General features: G+C 32.8%; 1 protein-coding gene and 1 pseudogene across 7 annotated transcripts; one reads left to right on the plus strand and one right to left on the minus strand.

The window, feature by feature from the left end:
- The first annotated feature begins 3,352 nt into the window (after positions 1–3,352).
- LOC124899270 lies at positions 3,353–5,815 on the plus strand (annotated as a pseudogene).
- Positions 5,816–5,874: 59 nt separating this feature from the next.
- On the minus strand, positions 5,875–24,316 carry LOC107872938 (2-oxoglutarate-Fe(II) type oxidoreductase hxnY). Of its 7 annotated transcripts, none has more exons than XR_007056500.1 (13): positions 23,949–24,290; positions 23,685–23,877; positions 22,557–22,637; positions 22,260–22,311; positions 21,638–21,759; positions 21,092–21,192; positions 20,948–21,006; positions 17,506–17,562; positions 17,264–17,309; positions 14,993–15,072; positions 14,558–14,625; positions 13,595–13,658; positions 5,875–6,302 (listed from the first exon to the last, which is right to left on the minus strand). XR_007056500.1 is itself a non-coding variant. In XM_016719616.2 (12 exons), the coding sequence occupies exons 1-11, from the start codon at positions 24,024–24,026 to the stop codon at positions 13,595–13,597; spliced, it is 933 nt and encodes a 310-aa protein (XP_016575102.1). In that variant the 5' UTR covers positions 24,027–24,316; the 3' UTR covers positions 5,875–6,302. The 7 variants fall into 7 exon arrangements, 5 of the variants coding, with proteins under 5 accessions (XP_016575102.1, XP_047269514.1, XP_016575100.1 ...); XR_001675042.2 differs by lacking the exon at positions 5,875–6,302 and adding an exon at positions 12,992–13,329; XM_016719616.2 differs by lacking the exon at positions 14,558–14,625 and having other exon boundaries at positions 23,949–24,316.
- Positions 24,317–26,084: the final 1,768 nt, after the last annotated feature.

Consider the following 26,084-nt stretch of genomic DNA (forward strand, 5'->3'; position numbering starts at 1 on the left):
TTGAGACATCTTAACCTGTTAGATTAGGGTTGATGAGGTGGCTTAACTGTCAGTTTAGGGTCCCACCGTTCTCACTTTGAGTACCTGCCAGATAAGGGTCACTCATAACTGTCCTTACTAGTGGTGCGGTATTGACACCCCTCCAGTCGGGGTAGAGATTGGACCCCAGCTTAGCCGTAATGGTATACATGGGGCATGTCGGTTAAACAACTACCTCCCACAGTTTCAGTATCAGTCTCAGTAAAGAACTCAGACAATTCTTCAGATATCAGTATACCAGGACTGTTAGATACGGTCAAATTCAGTTATAGCACGAAACTCAGAGAGTTCAACCAGATTCAGGGCTGTCAGATACAGTCATCCATGTTATCAGAACTACGATTCCAGCCATGTATTAGCGTACAAATCTAGCTATCACGTACCCATGATCTTAGTTACTATGTATGTATGTTTACACTTTCATGTTCATATCAATCAGTCAGTTAGCATTGTTCATGCATGTAAACCCTTTTGCATTATCCTGCCTTACTCATATACTTAGTACTCCAGTTGTACTGACGCATTTGCGCTATGGTGCTTTCTTTCATGTTACACCATAGGTTCAGAGACACAGGCTCCAGATCAGCAGTAGCATCCAGCCGCAGAGTTGCAGTAAGTCCTCATCCATTCGAGGGTGATATTATTTTATTTCATTTATTATTTCAGCTCAGTTTTGCTAGACGGAGTTAGTTGGAGACATGTTCCTTCAACTCCTTATTCAGACAGTACTTAGAGGCTTTCAGATTCAATATTCAGACTTATGTTCAGATTTGATTCAGTCTTCAGCTGTTTGGGGTATCTTTCACCCATAAGGATATTATGTTTTGACGAATTCTTTATTCAGTTGAACCTTATGGCCTACATGTTCATGTTTTCCTCATTATTACGTTATATATGCAGTGTACAGATACAGATATCAGTCATGGGTTAGCTTGTGGTCCCTCGGGGTCATGAGCACCGTGTAGCATTTCGATTCAGAAAATCAGGGCGTTACATTAATAAATGGATGTGAACAGTTGTGCCTTTAAATCTGCTTTATTAATTTATATAATTAAAAGTCAAAAAATTTGGAGCACAGTGCTCCGTGGATCTAGTCTTTAACCCTCACCCCGAACACTAGGATTGCACTAAAAGTTTGTCATGAAGATAATTTTTTTTTAAAAATATATATAGTATATGTTGCAACAAATATATTATCTGATGCAATAGGTTATCTATTTGTTGCAAATAATGATATATCTGTTGTAATAGATGATTTTTCTGATGCAACAGATATATTATCTGTTGTCCAACTCAATGTAAAAAAAAACCATTCCTAAAAAGAACTAAATATTAATAATAATAAAGCTGAAAAGTCATGACTTATCATAATATTGATTAATTTAATTAAGTCATAACTTTTTACAGTAATCAAGAATGTCATTAATAAATGGAGGTGAACAGTTCCGATTTTTTGCCTAACTCGTTCAAGTTTAATCCTTTATAAATAGGTCCCTCCTTACTCAGTCGTTCGTTCTACTACACACTATTTATTCCTTACTCTTGTTACACCTTCAACTACTTTCTCTTCAATGACTTGATAGTTTTTTCCTGTCTCTGGTAAGTTTTTTTCTTGATTTTTGTGTAAATATTCATTGTATATTACATTACATTCGAATTCTTGTCAACTTATGCGTTTTTTAGATATGACTGTTCCTGTGTGGGATGTCGCTATTTTATGAGACGCCATGCGGGAACTGCAGAAGGAAGTTCATGACCTGCATTGGGAGTTGGCCGCCGTCAGAGTAAGGATGCTCTGGGAGATCCGCAGGTTGAGGAGGGCGCTGTTGCTGCCCGTTGAAGATTGGCCGGCCGGCCATACAAATAATAATGATGATAATAATAATGATAATAATAATTAAGCTTTTTTTTCTTCTTTTATTCATGTATTTTTTTTTTGTTTTATAAAAAATTATGTTTGATGCACTTGGCTTTTTATTTCTTATTTAATTTTTGTGCTGTCTATTTCTATTTTTTAACGAATGACATGTCTACAATTAAAGAATAATTTGATTCCAGTATCAATAGTAAGAACATATGAGTTATCTGTTATGTTTGTGTTCGTGTGTGACAGGAGCTGTATTTTGTTGTTCGAAACATATTAGTAATCTGATGAAACAGATTATTTATCTGTTGAAATAGATTACTAATCTGGTGTAATAGAATACCCATCTATTCGATTCATATTACGGGAACCTAGAACCCATAAACATGAATCCAACATGAGTCTACTATTACAACAGAACATTTATCTGGTGCTGCAGATAATGGATCTGTTTAAACAGATTGCTCTTGTATTGCATTCATGTTCGCGTGCTAGCTATTGTTGAAAAAACAACACACTAGCAGTTATCCAGATTCAACTAAAAAGCATAATTTGATTTACCAAAGTCTCCTCTCAAGTAAATTGCAAAGTTGAAAGTGATTTACGAAATAAAATTTGATATAAGAATTTGGTCAAAGAGCAGCAGTTGGGACAACAACAACAACAACAACAACAACAACAACAACAATGGTCATCACTAAGAATATTAAGATGATAATGAAGTATATGATAATGATAATGAATCAGAAGAAGATGAATAAAGTAGCAGCAACAATGAACAACAATAGCGTGAAGAGAGAGAAAATAACAAAGGATGAGGAGAGAGAAAAAGACACCCTTTTTTCCTTTCGTTCCCCGTTATATATTAACTAACATTTGGATCAAAGTATAAATTTAAAAACTTATGGGTTATTTTGAAATTTTTCAAACTTTCTTAAACCATAATTATCTAATTGTCATCTCTACTTAATTATTAAGACTTATGTCACCTACACCTCATTTTAAATCTCTTTTGTCACCTGTGGCCAAAACCCCCTAGATTCATATTAAAATATTTACCACAGTTTTAGAACGAAGAAAATTATTCCTTACAATTTTTCAAACATTAAAAGATAATTATATTCCAATGAAAAAAAATACAACTACAAAGGACCATATATTTCCATAGCACATGACAACATTTTGCGACAACAATCGACATGAAAAGGAAAAAAAGAAAAGAAAATCAAGCAAATTTCAAAGACATATTGTTATATAATGCAATTTAAAAAATATTATTATGAGGAGGAGGAGGAGAACAAGAATAAAAATGATATATATTATAAATAAAATAATTTTAAAAAATCTATTATTATTTAACGCAATTTTAAAAATATTGTTATGAATTGCAATAACAATATTCTAGACCCTCGACTCAAGACAAAAATTATTTTATAAAAAGATCCCTCATAACTAATCTTTATATTAATGCCTTTAGCTACAATGTATAGGAACTAATTGATTTTATTAAATTTTTCGTCATATTTGGCCGTACTTTATTGAATACAAAAGTATGATAGATCAGACTGCATTTTCTCATCTATAAAAAACTGTCACGTTTAAAGAGTTTATCATTTATTGTAGATTTGTTAATATATAGATGCAGATTATATAATAATTTACTTATTTAATGCTAGTGTTTCTGAAATTTAGTATATAAGGGTGCTTTCTTATTTTAGTCTTTTTCGAGTTCAATTCTCTAGATTTACACATAAATTATTGCAATCATCTATTCTTAGATTCCTAAGTAACTATTTTCATTTTTGGAATAGTAGTTGCAAATAGCATTAGAATGAAAAATTGTCAATGTGAATTGTTTGTTTCTGAGGAAGTCATAATCAATATACTGAATCCACCTTTGAAATCGCTAGCAAAGTGTGAGTGCATATCAAAAAATTTGAAAGGACATTGAATTTATTATTGTCGTCTCCGGTTGTCTGCACCGTACCTAATCTTTTTTTTTTTGCATAGAGAAACGTCTCCAAAGTTATTTTTTCTTCTCATCCAAGGACTCGCCATTGCTAATCGATACTAGTTTGGATAAATCAATCAGTTTAATCAGTGAGAGAGTGTATGTTGTCACTTCTTCCAATGATTTTCTCCTCTGCAATAAGGTTAAAAGCAGACAGAGGATTTATTATGTCTATAATACTGCCACAAGGCAGCGTTTGGATCTCCCTAGAACAACAACCTCTATGAATAATTCATATGTTGGATTTGTAGTAAAGGACAAAGATGAGTCTGTTTCGTTTGCTATAGTTCGTTATGTGGTACATAGTCCAGTAAGTTTGCGTAACTCCTAGTTCAATTATAGCTTAACAATTGAAAGTTTCTATTCAGAGACTGATGTCTGGACTGCTACAAATCTAATTTAGGATCAACCTTTCCCATTTGTCCTTCTAGAGATGAGATTTTGTCATCCTCGATTGGTGTAGTTGATGGAGTATTAAACTGACTAATTTATCCAAACTAGTACCGATTAGGAATGACGAGTCCTTGGATGAGAAGAAGAAACAACTTTGGAGACGTTTCTCTGCACAAAAGAAACCGATTAAGTACGGTGCAGAATGATAAATTTCAGCAATGTGCCTTTTTCAATTCTTTGATATGCATTTAGACCTTGCTAGTGATTTCAAAGACACACGATTCAGTATGTTGATTAATTTATTTGATGGTTATTAAGAATATAATTTTATTAAAAAATTAGAAGTGGGCCACACCCACCACTCTTTCACTACCCATACACATGTTGTATACGGCAGAAACACAATAGTTTGTCAGATCTCCACTTACCAGAAAAGAGAAAAAAAAAAACGAGGTTTTGAAGTGCTTTGTTCATTGGCGTCATCCTACTGCCTGCTTCAGATTTTGAACATTCCGAAAATTTGAGGAAGGACAAAACACTTGTGGACTAATTTCAGCACTTTTATCCAAAGCTTATTTTTAAAATAAGTTTCAGCACTTTCAAAAGCACTTTTAAAGAACTTTTTAAAAGCCATTTTTTTTTCAGCTTATCCAAACAGGCTCATGGCCTAAAGCAGGCTAGCAGACAATGAAATTTGAAGCTTACAACTGCTCTTATAAAGCTGGTTACACTCAAAGCAAGCTGGATTATGCCTTGTTCACTAAGAAGTGTGGTGACAACATTGTCATAATCATAGTATATGTAGATGATCTCTTGATCACAGGTAATAGTACACAGTTAATTCAGAAACTAAGGATATACTTCATCACAATTTCAAAATGAAAGATGAAGGTGATGTGGATATTTCTTGGGCATAGAATTTGCTAGATCTGCAAAGGGTATCTTAATGAATCAGAGAAAGTATGCACTAGAGCTCATATCAGAATATGGTTTAGGGGGGTCCAAACTTGCCATTACACCATTGATACAAAAAAACTTATAAGTGCTGAGTTTGACAGATATTTAGGATCACATGATAATAAGTTGTTAACGACAAGAGTGGTTATCAAAGATTAATAGCGAGACTGCTGTATTTAGCAATCATAAGGCCATATCAGTTCAATGTTTAAGGCATATGTATGAGCCAAAAGAATCACATTGGGAAGTAGTTGTACATGTTTTGATACATATAAAAGAGGAGTTAGGACTTGGTCTATTAATGAGTAGCAAACAATCAAATGCAGTAACTGCACTTTGTGATGCTGATTGGGCATCATACTCAGCAATCAAAAAATCAACATGTGTTAAACTGGGAAACTCTTCATGGAAGTCAAAAAAACAAACTACAGTGTCAAGTACTGCTGAAGCTGAGTACAGGAGTATGACTATTACAGTTGCAGAATTGGTATAGATACATGGTCTACTTCAGGATTTGGGAGTACAAGCTAAACAACCTATGAGTCTTTTTTTTTTTGTGATAATAAGGTAGCTCTAGGAATAACATCAAATCCAATATATCGTGAATATACAAAACATATAGAAATTGATTGCCACTTTATTAGAGAAAAGATACAAGAACTTATCAAGGCAAAACATATTGGAAAAAAATAAAAAACCTTAGACACATCTTGACAAAGGCCTGGAGAAGCAGCAAGATGACTATCTACTTCACAAGTGGGCATGGTTAACTTGTTCCACCTCCCAACATGAGGGGGGTGGGGTGTGTGTGTAGAAACTGTAGATAGCTAGGCATTAGATGATTGTACATTGTTAGTTAGTAGTTAGAGCTTGTACATTGTTAGTTAGAGCATTAATTAGTCAATTAGTAGTGTTAGTTAGTCAGCTCTAGATATAAGCATTACATGTGTAATATTTATCAGAGAAATAAAAATATCTCATTTCCATAACTGCTTCTTCTCTTCTCTCCATTAAAGTTGATCTTCCTCGTCTTCTTTACTGCAAATCGCTTCACTTTAATTATTTAAAATTAAAAATATATAAAATATATCAAAATGACCCATAATTGTATGGTACTACACATGTCAGCTAAAAGTTACTATTAAAGAATGTTAAAAAATAATTGTTTCAATTGTATCTTGGTTACGTATACCGGCATAATACATAAATGTGTTATTCAACTTGATCTTAGCTGTTATCTATGTCCTTCAACTTTGAATTTATAAAAGTACGAACTTAAACTTATATAAAATTGAACAAGTAGACACAATTATCCTTAGTGACATCTACGTGACAATTCGCTTGAAATTGTCATATAGATGCCAGTTGCCACATAAAGGCATGCTTATGCCCACACCAGAAACTTGAAGAACAAAAGCTCTATATCACGAAAGTTCCAAGAGATGCTAAAAAACAGATACAACATTAAATAATCCCGCATTTTATTGTGCAACTATTCTTCACTTTGTCTTAAAATAATTGACATATTTGCTACTTCCTCTCCAAAAGGAAAAATCTTTTTGGCCATAAAATTTAGCTATAATTTGACCATAATAGTAATAAATTTTATTCACACTATAAACTAGTTTTCTTTTGAACATTTTTGCCCCTTTCATCTTAAATTTAAAATTCTCATTACTTATTTTATTACTCTTTCCCAATACATTGGAAACTATCCCAGTTTCCCACTAGAGAATGGACAAATTAACATAATTTTCATAAATATAATTGCATAGTACTTATTGCTTGAAATAATAGTCTAGAATAAAAATAATAATATAAATTAATCAATTATATTCTCATATATCAAAAAGTCAATGTGATCAAAGTAGTATTATCTGAAAATTTTAATTTAACAATATATATTTATGTATAATATCTACTTAATTATGCGTTTTATCATATAAATAATTCTTATTTTTTTAATCTTTAATTTTAAATTTTATATCTCTTTATTTTATATGAATAAATAGGAGGTATAGATATATATCTTAAAACCTATCAAAATTTTGAATAACTTTTAGATTTTTATTTTTGTTGAAATTTGATTCATAGTTTAGTATTACATAAAATAAGCAATTATCGAAATTTTCAACACAAAAAGTTAACTATTTTTTTATGAATTTAGTTGTATAATTTAATTATACTATAATTTTTCTTATGATAATTGAAATGATTTTTTTTTTCATTTCAAATCTTTTCTATTTATTTTTAGAAGTAGAGCGGAAAGAAGTCAACATAACATTTGAAAATTTCGCATAAAAATTTTCTTAGTTGAAAAAAAATTTACCCCATGTTAGTCTTACACTTAAATTCTATATAAATGATAAGAAAAATACATAAAGAAAAGAATAAAAAATATTTATGAGTTTTAAAACTAAAAGTTTGCATAATTAAACAGTTTTTAATATAATATGAAAATATTTTAATAAAAACAATAAAAACTTAAAACACTTTAGACGTGGTAGACATTGACAAGTTATAAAATCATATAGTTTATAAGTGTCGATTTTAATTAACAATAATCTAAGAGAATCACATATTGATGTTGTTGTCTTTTGTGACTGTTACGCCGATTTGATAACTTAGGAACCATTATTTATATTTTTATTAATATATATGACTTCTAATTGAGGAACTATATTAATTTTTATGTTTATATAAATTTAAACTACATATTTAAATAGTTCTTTTAAAAAAAATATTGTTTAAAAGTATTTCAATAGTGATAGTCAAAGCTCAAATTACTTTAGACATGATAGATATCGACACAAAATAAAAATTATATAATTTTTAAAAAGTCGATATTGGTTAAACATCAATTAAAAAAAGTCACACATTAATGTTATAGTCTTGCGATCCTATGTACTTTAATTATTATATTTGTTAACTGGTGAATTAAAAATATAATTATTAACCGGTGAATCTTTAATTATATTTTTTATTAATTTTAACTTTAACTAAGTAATTTTATTTTTCTGTTTTAAAAAATCAAACAACATATTTAAATAGTTTAAAAATATAATTAAAAAAAATTTCTATAACAATTGTCTAAATTCAAAATTCTTTAGACGAGATAGATATTAACACATTATAAAAATCATAGAGTTCATAATTATTGTCCCTAGTAAACATCAACTCAAAATAATCACTCATTATAGTTATTAAGCTAACTATTGTCATAATTTCTTAATACTCTAAATAAAAATTAATTATGTCCACATTTAAATATTTTTACATTTCTTAATAACCTGAAGTAGAAATATTGATTAATTACAATATTTTGTTTGAAATAATTTATTATGGCTGTAAGCTGAAGTTACTATTGTTAAATTAACTTTTATCGTGAAAATAATTTTTTCACTTACACTAGACATGTTGTAGGTGAAAATTAAAAAAAATTAAAAAATTGAATAACTAAAATTAAAAATAGGTAAAATTTATCTGCTATCACTTAACATTGATTCTCTCACATAAAAAAATTTAAACATAAACGTCATTTAACTTTAAAAATATTCTATCTTTAAAGTTTAGAACACAAAAATTATTTGATCACATTTTTGTGTACTATTTAGAAAATAACAAATTAAAGGACATATAAATAACAAATGTAAATAATTAATAAAATTACTTAATTAAAGGACATCTTAAAAATAAATATTAATAAATAGAACTTAAGTTTATTAATTTTTATATTTGTTATTAATATGTCCTTTAATTAAGTAATTTTATTAATTATTACATTTAAAATAAATTTAAGTTTTATTTAAAAATAATTTGAAAATATTTCAATATCGATAGTCACAATTTAAAATACTTTAAATATGGTAAATATCGATATATTATAAAAATTATATTTTAATAGAAGAAAAGTATTATAAATCACAATAATTAAAAATTTAAATTCTTTTAATGATTGATTATCTAAATTATATCTATGTCACATAAATTGAGACAAAAATAGCACAGGCCTGTTGATGTCTAGTATCTATATAAATGTGAAATTTTGCATATAAATTACGTCAAATTTCTATATTATAGATGCAGCGGTTTCGACATGCTTGTCAACTGCTTCAATAATGATTTTACTATATCACCCCTAATTAATTATTATAAACATTTATGTATTAAAAAATTAATAATATTTAATTTAAAAAATAAATATTTATGATATGTCTACTTCAACCGTCATTTTACTAAGTATCACCCTTAATTAACTATTATAAGTCATCTAAATATTGAAAAATTAATAATATTTAATAAAAAGATAAAATAGACATAAAATGATAAATTAACCCTTGATGTTTTAAATTAACTTGACGTCTTATATTAGACACACTTAAATTTTTTGCAATTTCGACATGCTTGTCAGCTACTTCAACCGTGATTTTACTATATTACCCTAATTTATTATTATAAGTTATTAAAAAATAAACATTTATGACATGTCTGTTTTAGCTGTTTCAACCTTCATTTTACTAAATATCACTCTTAATTAGTTATTATAAGTCATCTAAGTATGAAAATGTTAATAATATTTAACATAAAAGTAAAATAGACATAAAATGATAAATTAACTCTTAATGATTTAAATTAATTTGACGTCCTAGATACCCACTTAAATTTTTTTCACAAATATTTTTTAATAGTAATTTTGTTATATCACTTTTAATTAGTTGTTGTAAGTTATTTAAAACATGTCCACTTCATTGCTTCAATAATTTTACTATATTACCCTTAATTGACTATGATGGTCATCTAAGTATTGCGCCACTTAAATGGGCATTTGTAATATATTTATCTCACTTATAAAGGATGATAAATAGACAACATTAATGTTTTAGTCTTACAACATCTATGTAAGTCAAATTGATTACTTAAGAATCATTACTTATATATTTGTAACGAACTTTTCCACTAAATAAATAATTTTATTAATTATTGTATTTAAATAAATTTAAATTATATTTAAATAAATTTTTAAATGTAGTTCAAACATATTTCAAACGCCACAGTCAAAATTCAAAACACTTTAGACATGATAGACACTGTCACACGACAAACTTCGTATAATTCATATGTATCGACTCTAACTAACAACAACCAAAAAGAATCACACTAATAATGTAATCTTACACTCAAATTTTACATCGATTTGATAACTTACAATTCATTTTTTATATTTGTTATTAATATGACTTTTAATTAAGTAATTTTATTCATTGATATGTTTAAATATGATCACTAATTAAGTAATTGGTGTGACCTAGTTTTCTACTGAAAAGAAACTCTAACCAAAATTAATTTGATTTGATTTTAACTACAAAAGGTCAAATTCGAAATCAACCCGACATTACATTTATTCTTTTTTTTTTGCAAATATTTGTACATAAAATATCTATTTTAATGTAATTATACATACTTTTTAAATTTCATTTTCTTAATTTTTATTTTTACATATTATTTTAGGCTTAATTTTACAGTCTAAGATGTGAGTAATTCAAATAAAGCTAAAATCGAAAATAAATCAATATTAATATTAACTAAAATAAATCAATATTAATATTAACTAATGAAATTCAATTCAACACAAAAATGATAATAGTTGTTAGATGTCAATTCTCTAGTTTGCATTGGTTTAGTTAATTAAATTTAATTTATTTTTATATTTTTAATAATTAGTGATGTAACTAATTAATATTCATGAAAATTCTACCTAATTGATCTTCTTTTAGTATATCTTGAACCATATTTTTCACTTCAAAGTAGATCTGAATAAATCAAAATATATCAAAATTTTAACTTTTTTTAATTGAGAAGATAAAACATCATACAATATACATTAATAACTTAAATAGAAAATTAAAAACATTTAAAGTTCCTTAAGACAATGGTAGCTTTAACTCCACATTCACATTAATAAGTGATAATGAAATTTTGGTCCAAAAAAAGTGACAATGAAATTATCTAAGAAAAATAATTAGTAATTAATTAATATAGCAATCAAATTAGAAAACTTATTTTTTACAAAAGGGAAAAGAATAGAAATTTCATTGTTGCATCCCAAATCGGATAATGCACAAGAGAGTAATAAACTCTTGATGGTCTTAGATGTTAAAGAATTAATGTTGCCTTTTCAATTTGGAAATAGCAAAAGATTTATTATTGTTTTTAAGAGAAAAGACTATTAAAGTCTTTACCCAATTATGGCCAAATTATGGACATTTAGCACTATCCTTTTCAAAATAGTTGATCCTTATTGACTTGACATAATATTTATTAGAAATTTATTTTACCAAATTAACCTTATTAATTATGCCTTGAAAATATAAATTTGAGTATATACACTTTATTTAGTCATTTAATAATAAAGATAATATTGAAAAAATATTTTAAAATCCTCTCGATTTCATCTAAGGGACAATTAAACTGAAATAAATAGAAAGAGGCCAACTACAATGAAATGGAAGAAGTAAAAAATTATCTCAAAATAATTGACATGTTTAAAAGATCAATAGATAATCAACCATTTTTTTTCCACTCTGCCCTAGTAATAAAGACTATGCCATATTAATAAGAGATAATACATTAAAACCCCCCTGAACTTGTCTCGACAACTTAGTTTAGCACTTAAACTTTACAAATAATTATTTGCCCCCTTAACATCTTTAAAGTAAATTCATTTCAACCCTAATGCTGATGTGACATTTAAAAAAAAAACACGTGATTTTTTATTTTTTTATTTTTAAAACACCTACTAATATATATATAAATTTCTCTCCTTCTACCCCCAACCCCCTCCCCCATCCCACCCCATCCTAATCTCCTCCCAAACCCGCCAGCCACCCCCATCCGCCCCCCCCCCCCTCTCCAAAATTTAACCCCAATTACTTCTCCAATTACCAAATCACATCCCTACCTCCAATTTCTCCTCCTTCATCCCCAATAAAAAAATAAATGAAATTGAATTTAAAAATTAAAAAATTGATATGATTTGAAAGTTTGGTTGTTGATTTGATCGAATTTAACAGTTGGATGAGTTTTTTATCACTATTTTATAATATTTTTTTATGGTGGTAATAGAGTTTTCCGGCGAAAACTCATCGAAAAATATGGCGTATATGTGCAGGTGTGGCTGTGGGGGGTGGATAAGGGTGCGTGCAGGTGTGGCAGTATGGGGGTGGACGGGGTGTGTGCAGGTGTAGTGGTGGACCGGAGAGGGGGGAGGGGAGGGGATGGGGTTATGAAGAAGATGGAAAATGAGGGGTGGGGTTATTTTTAAAATTTAAAATATTTTATATATATTTAAATATATATATAATATTTATTTATATATATAATATTTATATATATATTTTAATATATATATGTAAAATATTAAAAAAATGCTTTATTTATGTGGCTCCGACGTGTTAGCGAGTGTGATGCACTCTCCCTCATGAGAGTGGTATTATATATTAAGGGGTGAAATTAATTCACTCCACAGATTTTAAGGGGGTAAATAAATGAAAGGTTAGTTTAAGTGTTAAAGTAAGTTGGGAAGACAAGTTCAGGCGGGGGAAAGACAAGTTTCGGGGGAGTGTTGATGCATTATCTTTATTAATAAAGAAGATCCATCTAATCAATTTTAAATAGGGCCATATTAGTCAATTTTCACCCCTTAATAATTTTTTTCCTTGAGAGTTGTCTAAAAACAAACATGCCAAGTAATTTGATCCGGAGGGAGTATCTCATGAAACTAATGACCATTAAATGGTCCCCCTAAGTTGACACTTACATAGCTTGTTTAGCCAAACTTCTACCATTAAAGTATTTTGAAAAGGGCAAATGTCAATTGCCCAACTTGGAGAAGTTAAAAAGAGTGGCAAGCATATATCAAGAACTTGATCCACTTAACGGTCTCCAACATATAAACTTGGGAAACAAGAAACAATATGTATATACTTGGGGAGAGTTCCAAGCATACAGAAAATTCATCAGCAAAAGATAACAATTCTCACCCTGTAACATTAGTCTCACACAAAATCTGCACAAAAACAAACTAAATGCATTATGATCGTTCCGGTTTCACACGAAAACACACAAAAGATATATCAACATTAACTTTGTGTTCTCTATATGGACCTCTAGCATCTCTACGAAAAACTCAAACAGAAGAGACTGAATTTGAAATAATTTGACTTGAAAACTAGTACTAAAATTTCTATAATCGGCCTTCCACATGAACAACTGCTGATCAAAAGTGTGGCAATTGCAAAGAAATTTTAAGTTGGCAACATGAGACTACTCACCTATGAAGCATATGTAAATTTCAAGCGCCCTTCCAAGTAGTCTCCCGCGCGAATTGGAGGAAATCTGTGGAAAATCAACTTCAGATTATATCCATATTATGACAGTCTACCAGTAGGGAAGAAGTGATGTGAGACATAATAAGAAATCATTGTCATCTAGAAGCATCACGTCGGCTTATTCATCTTAGATTAGTTTCTTTATGCAAAATTCAAGTGGCCAATTTCTTGCCCACCAGGAAAGAACAAGTGAATCCATCTAGGATTTTGTGCCCCTGCGAATTCTTTACTTATCTTTTTCAGAATAAGAAGTCTACATCCCACCACTCTCCCTATTAAATTGGATTCATCCTCTTTTTTTTCTCTTTTTTATTTTGGGAAGGGGGTCAGAAAATGAATTTGACATCCCAAATGCTAGAGTACTAAAAGGTCTATCATCACATTATGGAACCTGAAATAGGTATTTATTTTAATGAACGCATCCAAAATACTTAAATCTACGTTTGCTATACCAATTTGACAAGTCAACAATGAAATGAAAACAGTGCGACCAAAATGTGGAACACCATATAGGCGATGATGGAGGAGAAGGGTGGCTGCGAGGAAGAAATAGGTGTTGGCGAACCTGAAGGCAGATTGGCAAGAGTGGAGGCCGGGGAAAAGAAGACAGTCAATTGCCTTGGCCTAGGGTGGAAGGGGGGCGCCATAACTAAGGAAGGGGGAGGGAGTAAGGGATAGGCAACGAGGGATGAGAGAGATGAGAGCTTGTGATAAAGGTTGATGGTAGAACAGCATATTGTAGTCCATTTCTAATTGCACCTTTTTACAGTTATGGCAGCTCCAGTGAAGAAAAAAAGTAAGAAGTAGCATTTTTAGTAGAATGGTATCAACTACTGAATCAAAATTATGAAGGAATTAAGAATACCAAAAGTGAGAATATATACCAGAATGAAAAACCAGAAATACCTTTCTGTTTTGGGATCATTCATTTGCATCAAGTAGGCCATAAGGGAAAGCCCAAACTTTGGAAAAGACTGGAACAGGGATTATGACAGAACAAGAATACCAAATATGAGATAGAAGGAATACCAGCATCACCATTGCTTTTTTAGACCACCCTATCTTTTCAAACAAAACATAAGAGAGTTTGCAAGAGACTCTGGAAGGAAAAACATTTTGACAGGACCCTGAAGGCACAATGAGAAATATCGCCATTGAAGAAGAACTTCACATACGAAGTTAATCAAGTTTGAATGTTTTTGTTTACATCTTCAACATCCATGAACAATAAGATCAACTCCAAGAGATGTTAAATAGGAGACCAAAGCTTTGAGCAAAGTCTTCAACATATTTTCAAAATGCAGAATCCAGCTCAAGGCTAGTACAAAAATTTGCAAGTACCTTGGAGGAGATGAATCACTACAGCAGCTCTTCAAGCATTCCACCACACAATCTGGGTTTGGACCCAAAAAGAAAGCCATCTAGATGTTGCAGCCAATAATTTGTTAGCTTATGTTGCGTAGTTCTAATGGCAGAGAAATGAAGAGTCAAGAATACATTTGAACCCCACAAACTGTTTATACACTATCAGATAGAATTTGGCAAGAAATGAGATATATTGCATGATTGTCTTATGAAATACATTTTCACTGAAACAATTGACTTTTTCAGGATTGTCTTGCGAATTACATTTCAGGATATCTTACGTGAGAAAATGAAAAAAAAAAAAGATAACAAGAATGTGGGAAGGCTAGTGGTTTAGGTCAGAATTCTTCTGTAGATACTCTGTATAATATATACAACATATTCCACTGATGTGAGACATCATACATTTTCTAATCTAACTCTTTTCCAGATACTCCTACCTCTTGATAATTCTTGGAACTATTTTTTCTGATCATACTTAGCAAATAGCGAGGTTCTGAACGAAATGCTTATTGAATGCGGGATGGTTGCCTTCACTAGGAGTTGTGTCAAACTCGTGAATGGCAGTACTAAATTTACCAAACATGCCCGGGTAGATTGTTTCAAATATATCGCAATCAATATGAAAACAAGTCAATCCGCCATCCATCTTTGGAACTGTTGTCCAAGCCAGGATATTGTTGTGCACCTCGCCAAAATCAGATAGCCCAAGAAGAGTAAGAATTAGGAACACTATGTTCATAGTTCTTTTTGTTTCTCAATACTGGCAATACAGGCATCAACTAATCAAATTTCTTCATGATTGCCTAAACCTATCACATATACGTAGAAATATCAAAATCTTACATTTTCAAGTTGGCCATCACTAAAAACAACATGTTGTCAGTGTGACGGAGCAGCGCAATCAACCAGTATCATTGAATCACCAGAAGAGACTAAACAGGTGAGGGTCAAACTTTTTCCTACTTCACTTATTCTTTCACAAGCTCCTCGTTAGTTGCTTATGAACATGTTATACTTCATGTCATTATTTAGACCATAACAAATAGTTTCCTCCTACAATTAGAGATTCAATAGTAATAATATTTGTGAATAGTATTAGGGTTCAATAGTAATTACGGAACTCATATTACTACATGCTCTTGAAACCAACATTGCATAATTAAATGACATAGTGGTTGGATTGATAAGAGTACAAGAAAAATTTCTAATAATTGAAGAGCGACGAACCGAGAGAAAAGCATTTGAAACGTGCTCGGAGACTGGGTTGGACTCGCACAAAGAATTTATTTAAAATATTGTCGAAATTGATATCCTTGAAACATCGCCAAAGAGTGCCTGGAAAACTCTGATATTCACTAGGCCAAGCACAAGGCTTGAGTAATCATAAAAAAGGCATCCATCTACAAGTTGTAATCAGAAAGTGGCCAGAATCATACACTGGCAGGTGTGTGAGGAATGTGATGCGATGTCCAAAAGCTCCTGGAGGCTCTAAAAGCAGTGCCACTTTCTGTGTGATGTCTCACGTGAGGATTTGGAGTCTTGTGGTGTGCTGGTTTATGGGCAGTCACCAGAAATTGCCAGTGACCTCAAACAATCACTGGAAATAGCACAGGGATGGATTTTTTTCTCCATGATGTAGCAAGTGATTGCACAATGACCAATTGAAGGACTAGTTATCACAGATCATCCGATATTGTGTACACAACGTATTCCATTGATTTGTCACTAATACATATGTATAATGACCAAGATTGTTCTAATTAATCTAACATATTAAAACAACTGAAACATGTCCATAAACACAAAACTACGCCAATCATAAGCTCCACGCGTAAATTTTACCTTGATTGAAATCTTGCAGCCAATTCTCTGCTTTCTTACACCGACAATAACATATCATGGCATTCACATTAACTCTATGCAATGGCATACACAAAAAAAATTATAGGATGTTGATCAAATTCTAAGGGAATCAAGTGACTTATGTTGCCTCCTCTTTAGGGAAGATTAGTGCGTGAACACGTCGATTCTATCTTCAGAGTAGCAGGGCTAAATACCATACACAGTGCAATATATATTAATAACTAGCAAAGATGATAAGTGAATATCCCAAACATGTCAGAATAACGGCTGAGTTAATCAAATTATATATATTAATATTGCTCAACATGCATTGAGCTGAATAAGCAATAAGTAAAACAAAGCCAGGAAAATAATTTTAACGTATGATGAAATCTTGATTACCGAATAACGTTCTTGCCCCGTAAGCATAACTCTATGCAATGTTGACCTACAAAATGTATGTCAAGCATCAGAAAAAGAATACAAGACACATTGCATTTTGTTACTACTGAATTTGGTAAAACGACTTTCAGCACAAAAGCAGGCAATATGAAGAATACATCTGCTGAACCCAGAATAGGAAACAACCCCAGGGAAGGATTATGATGTATTTAGATATTAAGAAAACAGAAAATTTGCACTACCGAAATAAGCAGTTTGTCCACCTCTCCATCATATCTCCAATGTTAACTATGAAAGCCCTGCAGAACAACAATGGAAAAGGAATTTTCAGCAGTTATGAAATGATACTACTTTGGCAACCATGTAGGGCGCATTATACTACATAGTCAAGCCAAGAAGCAGATTAAATATTGAATGTAGTATATGGGAATGGAGCCAATGACATAGAAAAATACTGGCCGACACATTCATGAATTGATGCTTGAAAACAGATTGCCATTATTTAAGCAACTTTCGAAACCTTATACATAAAAAGGAAAAAAAAGGTATATAGACCTACTCAAGGAGAGCGAAAAGAATACACAAAAAAGCAAAAAGCTCTACTGCTAATATGTCTATGGAAACTTTTTAAAGCAGTTATGTTTGAATTAAAAAGATAAGAAGTTTTGACACTTTTGCCTGCTACTCCCACCTTCTTCCTTCCTAATATAAATGAATAAAAGTTGGTTAACTTGAGTATCTGCTTGTGGTATCTGACATACAAGGGAAAATCTTGGACTAACTCATCCAGTGATACCATGGTAGAAACAAGTCTAATTTACTCAAAGGATCCTAAAGTTCATTTCCTTTTCGGATCACTAGGCAACAGTAATCTGTAACCTATAATAGTAATAAGACTCGAGAGAGGAAGACTGTGATCAGGAAGAGGTACTTTAGCAGAGGTGAAAGCCTCAATTTCTCTTTCTTCTTCTGGTTTTTCTTTTTTGTCTTTTTGGGTCGCAAGAGGGGTCTGGGGGAGCTCTAGCAAAACTTTGGTGCCTTTACTTCTGGATCTGTTTGGCTCACACAGGCTTAATGTTTAAAGTATGAGCACATACAGGTTTCGGAAGAGTAAAAATTCAATAGTTCATTCATTAAGCTCATTTTATATGCAACCATCTATATGTTATTTCAAGAAAAAAAACCTTGGGAATATCAAGCATGCTAGTACAGAGCTTGCTCAACTTATTGAGAACATTCATATGTCCCACAATGCAACAACAACAACAACAACAACAAAAAACCACCTAGTGGGGTCTGTGGAGGGTAGAGGAGTGTACGCAGTCCATACCACTACCTCAAAAGAGGTAGAGAGAGGCTGTTTCCAATAGACCCCCGGCTCAAGATAAGAGGCAGTATACAGAAGCATACAAGGTATAGAACAGGATAAAATAACACAGGTACGACATCCACAAAAAAAAAAAAAAATTACAATGCCAAACCAAGGACACCAAAATCCACCTAATTACTGACTACGACTCATCCACACCCTTAGCCCTCTATTCTAATGCTTTTCCTCCATACCTTCCTATCCAGGGTCATGTCCTCAGTCAACTGCAACAGCTTCATGTCACATCTAATCACTTCTCTCCAGTATTTCTTTGGTCTACCCCTACCCCGTTTGAAACCATCCAAGGCCAACCTCTCACGCCTACGAACTGGGGCATCCGTGCCCCTTCTCATCACATGAACAAACCATCTCAACCTCACTTCACGCATTTTATCCTCCACTGATACCACTCCCACCTTCTCGCGAATAATTTCATTCTTAATCCTGTCAGCCCTCGTGAATCCACACATCCAAAGCAACATCCTCATTTCCGCCACCTTCAACTTTTGGATATGAGAATTCTTAACCCGCCAACACTCCGCTCCATACAACATAGCAGGCCGGATTGCAACTCTATAGAATTTGCCTTTCAGCTTGGGGGAACTTTCTTATCGCATAAAGTTCCCAAAGTAAACCTCCATTTCATCCAACCTGCCCCAATACGGTGAGACACATCCTCATCTATCTCTCCATTTCCCTAAATCGTAACCCGAGATACTTAAAACTATCCCTCTTGCAAACCGCCTGAGAATCCAACTTCACTACCACCTCCTCCTCTAGTCTCGAGTCACTAAATTTGCACTCCAAGTACCCCGTCTTGTTCCTACTCAACCTGAAACCTTTAGACTCCAGGGTTTGTCTCCAAACCTCCAGCTTATCATTAACCCCTTGTCGCGACTCATCAATCAAAACTATATCATCCGCGAAAAGCATACACCAAGGCACTTCGCCCTGTATATTCCGCATCAACATATCCATCACCAAAGTAAATAAAAACGGACTAAGAGTTGATCCCTCATGCAACCCTGTCAAGACCAGAAAATGCTCAGAATCTCCTCCCACCGTCCTAACCCGAGTCTTCGCACCCTCGTACATGTCTTTAATCGCTCTGCAGTACACTACCGGGACCCCCCTCACCTTCAAGCATCTCCAAAGCACCTCCCTAGGGACCTTGTCATACGCCTTTTCCAAGTCGATAAACACCATGTGAAGGTCCCTCTTCCTCTCTCTATACTGCTCTACCAGTCTCCGCACAAGGTGAATTGCCTCAGTCGTGGAGCGACCAGGCATAAAAATAAATTGATTCTCCGAAATAGACACAATCTTCCTCAACCTCCGCTCCACCACCCTCTCCCAAATCTTCATAGTGTGACTCAACAACTCAATACCCCGGTAGTTGTTGCAACTCTGAATATCACCCTTGTTTTTAAATAAAGGAATCATCGTATTCCATCTCCACACCTTAGGCATCTTTGCTGCCTTGAAAATATTGTTAAACAAGTTGGTCAGCCACCTCAACCTTGACTCGCCAGAGAACTTCCAAAAATCCACCGGAATCTCGTCGGGCCCCATAGCCCTGCCCCTACGCATCGTGCGAATAGCCCCACTGACTCTTCTACCTTAAAACGCCGACAATAACCAAAGTCGCGACACTCCCCGGAATACTCCAGCTCCCCTAACACAATACCCCCGTCCCCCTCATCATTCAAGAGCTTATATGTTCCACAATGCAGATACAAGAAACCCATTATGTGCTGAAAGAAAAAAAAGAACGACAGAAGACAACCTCAGACATATTAAGTAGTGGAGAGCCCATACAGATACAGGGACGCCTTTTCTTTAATCAAGATAGGGATGCCCCTTATATCTCAACAAATTGAGAGATGCGCTTGAAATGGATTCACACCTAACAGTACCAAACTTTGGCACGACGTACGTTGTGCATTTAAAAGGATTATTTTAATGAAACCCCAAAATTATTAAATGTGCTGAGAATATCCTATTACGGCATTCAAGAAAATAAAAACTTTTCCACATCTGAATAGTGTTTTTCAGATTGTTATCCTGCATTAGCAAATTTCTCAGAATGATTGTCACTTCACATTAGATGCACCTTCCAGACTGGGGCACATGAACAAAAGGGAAGCACTGAAATATTGTAAAGCTAGATGAACAGCAAAATGCTCATCATTTTCATGTTGAACCTTTTCGCTCAATAGGGGAGAGGCTCAAATATGATCTTCATCAGGCTTGTTCATTGGACTCCAGAATACATCAACCTAAAGTATCTAGTTATGACTAACCAATGAACCTACCCACTGAGATGATGCACATCTTCCCATATCTGAGGTCGCTTGAATTTCTCCCGGCAAACCTGTTAGCTCTAGAACCAGTTAATATAAGTGTTCATGAGAACCACAGATTTGGATAAAAGAAAAAATATTTCATATCAGACGTGCCTGAAGTCCACCAACACCATCTGTAGCTAGAAGAGTTAACATCCCATAGTCTGAATGAGCAGAAGCACCATACACCACTTGTTCAGATAATTGCAACTCGCCTATAGAAAGTTTACATAAAGCATTTTATTTAATGATCAAGCTGGAAGACCACTGTTCAATTTGCATAATTTAAATCAGTTTGTCAAGCACATCGTACCCTATTAGTTAAAGGAAATTCAAGTATTGCATTAAATGCAGTTACAAAGCATGGTCACATTGACTATGTAAGAAAAGTGTTCCATAACTCTCTCACTTTTTTCAGTTCACAATGCGTCGTCAAACAAATATGCATAACCCAAAGAAAGAAACTGCTAAAAAATCCTGAAAATTTTGTCTTTGCAGATTCACAAGCATCAACCAACAAATATGTCTCCCCTTTGTCCTTCCATTTCATACTATCTTGAGGTGCGACAGGAAAATGAATATTTAGACAGAAAACAGGTCCTGATCACAATTTTAAAAAGCAGGAAAAGTAAAATATAGATGGCACTTATCAAACTAAACCTGGATAATGTAATAGACGAAGCACTCCATTTGGTGGATTACATGCCCCAGTTTTTTGAAAGAAGTCCTCGTCCAACTCCAATGCCAAAGCAATCAGTGAAATTAGTCTTACTCCAGCATCCCTGAGATAAGAAAGTCGAATCAACTACAAATCAAGTAACCTAGCCATTTGCAGAAAACTAAGTTGCTAGCAAGAAGATGACGACCAATGAAAATATGCAGAATTAGCAGTTAAATTTTTTTATAACATTGGTATCCGGCTAGCTTGTGGGCACCTCGACTAACTCCATGGGATACTTGCTACCTCCCACCAGCACGGGGTATTGGGCAACTCTGTTCACCAAAGCATGGAAACCTACTATTTTTGCCGGTATTTGAACTGAGACCTCATGGTTCTCAACCCACTTTATTCACCTCTAGGCCATACCATTGGCTGCTGAGTGATTTCAACATAGAATTTTCAACATCGTTTAACTTTCAGTTACGCAAAATTAAGAGCATATGGAGCAGAGTGATATGAAATACTGATAAGGTTAGGAGTTACAGTTGTTTATACCAAGATGAAAATTAGGGAATAAAGAAATCTAATATCTCTTTCAGAACATATCAAAGTGATACTCACAAGACTCTTGTATGGTAATCCTCCATGGTTGATCTCCAACATGGCAGAACTTCTACACAACCCAAATGGAAGAAACATCAAAGAGTCACCACACATGTTTTCCGGTTCAAATAAGGAATATGTCTAAAAGCACACCTGAATTGATGCACTAAGCAAAAGGGAGCATTTGATGGTAGAAATCTATGTTTCTTGTTCCAGGGAAGGTATTCACCATAATAAAGACGAACAAACCCCAAGATCCCAAATATATAAAGGAAAAGATCATGATGTAAGCTCAAACAAAAATGTAGAGATTACCTTCTGCAGGCCACTGATTCAAGTTACTAGCAACACTCTTGTCTTCTGGAGAACCAATGTAGAAGCTTTCTTTTGAGTCACCTGCACTCCAATGATGAAGCGATTAACTCAAGATTTATGTTTACCTGCTGTATTACTATCCCTCAAATGCAAATCAACTCGCAATCTACTGAAGAAAAGTGGCAAGCGGATAATATGAATACAAGCGCATTTTGCTATGCAAAGAGCTGTTCTTTTGGCAAAACAACCCCTTGCATATGACCAATGTAGCTTAATTATGTTGTTCTCAAACCAAAATGTCTTAATCATGTTGTTTCAATAAAATCCATGTAATTTTAGCGGCAAAATTAATTTTTTTACAGAATTGCAGCCTCCACCAGACAGGAGCTATGGTCTGCATTTATTCAGACATTAATCTTCTCCACTCGATGTTCACATCAAACTAATAATATATGACATTTCTCTTTTACACGAGTTTCTTATCACTTACTCCCTTTGTCTTATTTTACGTGGCACACTTTTCTTTTAGTTTGCCACAAAAGAATGGCTTTCTATATTTTAGAAAGAATTTAGTTTTAAACTTCCCGTTTTACCATTAGGATGTTTTTTGTAGGGAGGAATTCCCATGTTTGGTTGGTCAAAAAGTTTAAATAAACATTTCCTCTAGGAAAACAAGTTAATTAAAAAATGAGGAAAATGACACTGTTATTCCACAATTGATTGTCTCTTTCCCACCCTCCAACATAAGCCAACCCTACCTCCCATCACCCCCACACTCCTCGCCCTCCACCTCACCTCCGGTATTCTTTGCGTAAATTATAACAATGTTTTAGGATAATATTTTCTATTTACGTACCAAACACGAGAAACTAAAGTAAGAGAATCACTTATTTTTCAAGTGAGCACTTCCCTCGCTACAAAACACACCCTTCAATAAGATGATTTATAGTCATCAAAAAGTCTATGTCTCCTCTTTCTTAAACTCCATATCCAGTTGAGTACCATCACCAGGTTAAATTAACTTGGTGATGAGCAAAAACTGAGATCAAATAAGTTTCTTTTGAAGTTAATAACTAACAAAAACCAAAAAGAACAACAACAAAAAAAGAACATAAAATAAAATCCAACCTTGGGTAGTAGAGGAAGGATCAAGTTTCTCAGCATAAAGGGGAGTATAACCTCTATGGTTCCTCCTTACCACTTTCATCTTCTCATCAAGAGGCAATGAGAAAAATTTTTTGCTCTGTTGAAGCACTTTGTTAAAAAACTTTTCTTCTACCCCATGATTTATAAGGTAAAAGAAACCAACATCTACACATGCCTACACCAAAATTCAGAATTAATTGATATATATAACTGAACTTGCAATCAAAAAAATGCGAAACTTGAAACCTGACGAATTGCACGAGCAGTGGAAGTACGATCAGGGGAAGTAAGGTCGATAATTGGTAGTCGAATTGCTTGTGTCATTATTACTCTAATCTTTTTGTTGGTCAGTCTCTCCAAAATCGAACACAAAAATTATGCAGGAGCCACAATTAAAATTAATATGGCAAATAAATACAGATGAAGCTAACACTTTCTTTGGAGGGTTGTAATAGTATTACTTTATGATTATTGTACTTTAGTGAAGTGTGAACCACCAGAGTTGGAGAGGTCGGGGTTGATTTTTGCTTCCTGGAGTAAATTTTGTGGCCAATTTTCTATACGGCTGCCACTGTGACTTGGGAAACAAAAAAAAAGTGATGTACTCTGTCAATGTTTCAAATTACTTTGACCTTATAATTTACTTATTAAAAGAATTTTATTTTATTTTTCTCTGTTTATTCTTAATAGTATTATATAATAATATAAAATAATAATAGCTAATTTGAAATAAACCTTTGATTAAAATTTTCATAAAAATATATATCAAATCAACAAAGGCAAAAATAAAATGAAACTGATTATTATAAGGTATTAAGAACTAATGGCCAATATTTCTTTTGATAACAAACTGTGAAAGTATTACCATATTAATATCAAGGTGTCTATCACATCTAAACCTCAAAAGTACTAAATACAAACTCTCTCAGGATCAAGTTGGATAGGATTAAAATTTAGTCACATCATCTTTTAATTTTTTTAAAAGTTTATTTTAGTGTTTGGTAAAACTATAAAATGTTTAAAAAAAGCTAAAAAGTGATTAAGAAAAAAAAAAAGGTGAGAATCTAGTATCTCAATTTTTTACTTTTTAGATTAAAATATTTTTAGATTTAACCAAAATATTTATTTTTTTATCCCTTATATTTTTCTTTAATTCCAATAATACCTGAACTTATAGTCCTTGAAAATATGATTTTTCTTTTTTCTCTTTGACGCTTCTCTTCGTCTCCTACCTTCAATTTCCTCTTCATCTTTCTTTTTTGTTTTCAATGAATCATCATTACATAAGAGGTTTGCTCAAAAACTTTATTTTAAAATTAAAAATTATAAATAATTCACCTTATTTATGGTGTTAACAACTTTAAGGACATTTTAGTCATTTTGACAACAAAAAAAGTAACTTAACAACACACTTGTTTACCAAACACAGTAACAATTTTTTTTTCAGTTTCAACACTTTTATGCAAACATTTATCTTCTTAATTTATAAGCATATATTTTAAACTTTTAATTACTTAAGCTAATTTTTTTTTAATCCTATCCAAAAGCGCTCTTACTTGCAAATTTCCTACAAACGCTTTGACTGTTGGGAAAGGCAGGGGCACAACCAAAGAGCTCGACATAGTAGTAGCGAGAAATACCTAAGTAAACTTTCCCTTTCAATTTGAACCAAGAGGAGATAAGCAAATCCAAGCAGGCACAATCAAAGAGTCCGACACGGTAGCAGCGAAAAATACCCAAGTAAACTTTCCCTTTCAATTTAAACCAAGAAGAGATAAGCAAATCCAACAAAACAAAGCAATATGGCAGCAACTAACCAATCACACAAATACAATAAGATAAGAATAAAGGCAATCACAGAGAACACCAAATTAAAGTGAAAAATCCTTTGGTGTGAAGAGTAAAAAATCACGAGACCAAAACCTCCACTATAATCACCAAAAGTAACAATATTGTTCTCCAAAATGGACACCAAACAAGTGTCAAACAACGAGCAACAACATAATAAAATAGCACCAAAACAAGAGAATAAAAAGGAGCACAAACACCAAAACACAGTTGTTGTTCGGGAATGAATAACAGGAGCTACAAGCCACCAAATTCACCTCCGTCAGTTCCTAATCAAATATTAGGATGAAAGGAACAAGCTGTCCAAAAATCAGCTCAATCGGAAAAGAAACGAATCGAAAATCGCAATTTGAAGTTGCCAGCTGTGGCTGAAATTGGAGTGCGAAAATCAGCTTGTTTTTTCTCTCTTTGGCTGCTAAAAACTCTTTTTGTGATAGTGAATAAGACATAAAAAGATCTATATATATGACCCATAGTGATGGGCGTATGGATAAAAGTGAGTTGATCCAAATTGGGCTTCATTTATCCATATAG

This window comes from Capsicum annuum, chromosome 6 (assembly GCF_002878395.1).
Source record: "Capsicum annuum cultivar UCD-10X-F1 chromosome 6, UCD10Xv1.1, whole genome shotgun sequence".
In the NCBI taxonomy this organism is placed as follows: domain Eukaryota; kingdom Viridiplantae; phylum Streptophyta; class Magnoliopsida; order Solanales; family Solanaceae; genus Capsicum; species Capsicum annuum.

Excerpts from the sequence above, each read along its gene's own strand:
- LOC107872938 (XM_016719616.2), bottom strand. The coding sequence starts at position 24,026 with ATGACACAAGCAATTCGACTACCAATTATCGACCTTACTTCCCCTGAT. Across the intron at positions 17,563-20,947 it reads GATGTGCATCATCTCAGTGG|GGCTTTCATAGTTAACATTG; the intron begins GTAGGTTCATTG and ends GTTGTTCTGCAG. Across the intron at positions 15,073-17,263 it reads CGGGGCAAGAACGTTATTCG|ATGGCTTTCTTTTTGGGTCC; the intron begins GTAATCAAGATT and ends TGCAACATCTAG.